Raw genomic sequence first — 1,283 nt, 5'->3', positions numbered from 1 at the left:
CAGGGCAGCCCCAAAATCACTTGGGATACACTTAGAATACTCTAGGGAATTCTTCCTAATCCTAACTGTCATAGGGTGACAGAATGATACAAGAGCAGGTGTCCTTTAAGCACCAAGTCAAGCTTTTCTGAGCTGATTTGCATGTTGAGGCTTTAGCCCCAGTGCAGATTGCTCAAAGCATCTTAAAGGCAGCTTTCCAGGGTCCAAGAATAGACTCTAGTCCAGGTCTCAGAGATGGGGTCACCTGCTCTCCTGCTGTGGGTACTGCTGCTCTGGGTTCCAGGTGAGAGGGTGCAGTGTTGAGAGCAACCACTGTGGCCATGACTGTTTCCCATGCTTTGCTGTCCTGATCATTGAAATTATGACATTTAATTATGTGGTTCCTAGCTACCTTCATTTTCTTATTTTTTAATTACTTTATTGTGTGGTTGTTTTGTTTGTGTGCATGTCTGTGTATCACTAGTATCCCTGGTGCCTGTGGAGGCAAGAACAGGCCTTAATCCTCTGTAATTGCAGCTACAGACATTGTGAGACATCAAGTGGGTGTTGGGGACCAGACCTAGGTTCCCTGGCCAGGGCTTTTAGCCACTGAGCCATCTCTCCACCCCAAATTACCTAGCTCCTTCTTCTTGTTTTTATCCAAGGTAAAGCTCAAGATTGCTGTTAACGACTCCACATTTAACGGTGATACACCAGGATGGTTTCAGTACATCTGTGACAGTAATATGTGTGTTTATCATTCTAGGCACCACTGGGGACATCCTACTGACCCAATCTCCAGCTTCCTTGGCTGTGTCACTGGGGCAAAGGGTCACCATTTCCTGCAAGGCCAGCCAGAGTGTCAGTGACTTCGTTTTCAATTATATGAACTGGTACCAACAAAAACCAGGACAGCCCCCCAAAGTTCTCATCTATGGAGCATCAAATCTAGCATCTGGGATCCCTGACAGATTCAGTGGCATTGGGTCTGGGACAGACTTCACCCTCACCATCCATCCTGTGGAGGCTGATGATGCTGCAACCTATTACTGTCAGCAGAGTAAGGAGCTTCCTCCCACAGTGCTCCAGGGCTGAACAAAAACCTCCTGGGGTTGCTGCTCACTGGGGCTCAGTCTCTCAGCTGTCACTGTTCCCAGTACATCTCAGCCATAGAACCCTAGAAGTTTGTTTCCCAAGTGGGGGATGCTGTGAGACAGAAACTTTTTAAACTATTATGTGTCTTCATCCCACTCTGTGTGCTCTATAATATAACAACTCATTATATTATAACATTTGCTAATAAA

General features: G+C 46.2%; 1 gene segment (V, D, J or C); it reads left to right on the top strand.

The window, feature by feature from the left end:
* The first annotated feature begins 234 nt into the window (after window positions 1-234).
* Window positions 235-1,074, top strand: LOC118575871. The segment is given in 2 exon segments: window positions 235-283; window positions 746-1,074. Coding segments are annotated over 2 exon segments (378 nt in total).
* The last annotated feature ends 209 nt before the right edge of the window (window positions 1,075-1,283 follow it).

This window comes from Onychomys torridus, unplaced genomic scaffold (assembly GCF_903995425.1).
Source record: "Onychomys torridus unplaced genomic scaffold, mOncTor1.1, whole genome shotgun sequence".
Lineage (NCBI taxonomy): Eukaryota > Metazoa > Chordata > Mammalia > Rodentia > Cricetidae > Onychomys > Onychomys torridus.
Note: the sequence above shows the minus strand (reverse complement) of the source record. Positions and strands in the feature narration are given on the sequence as shown.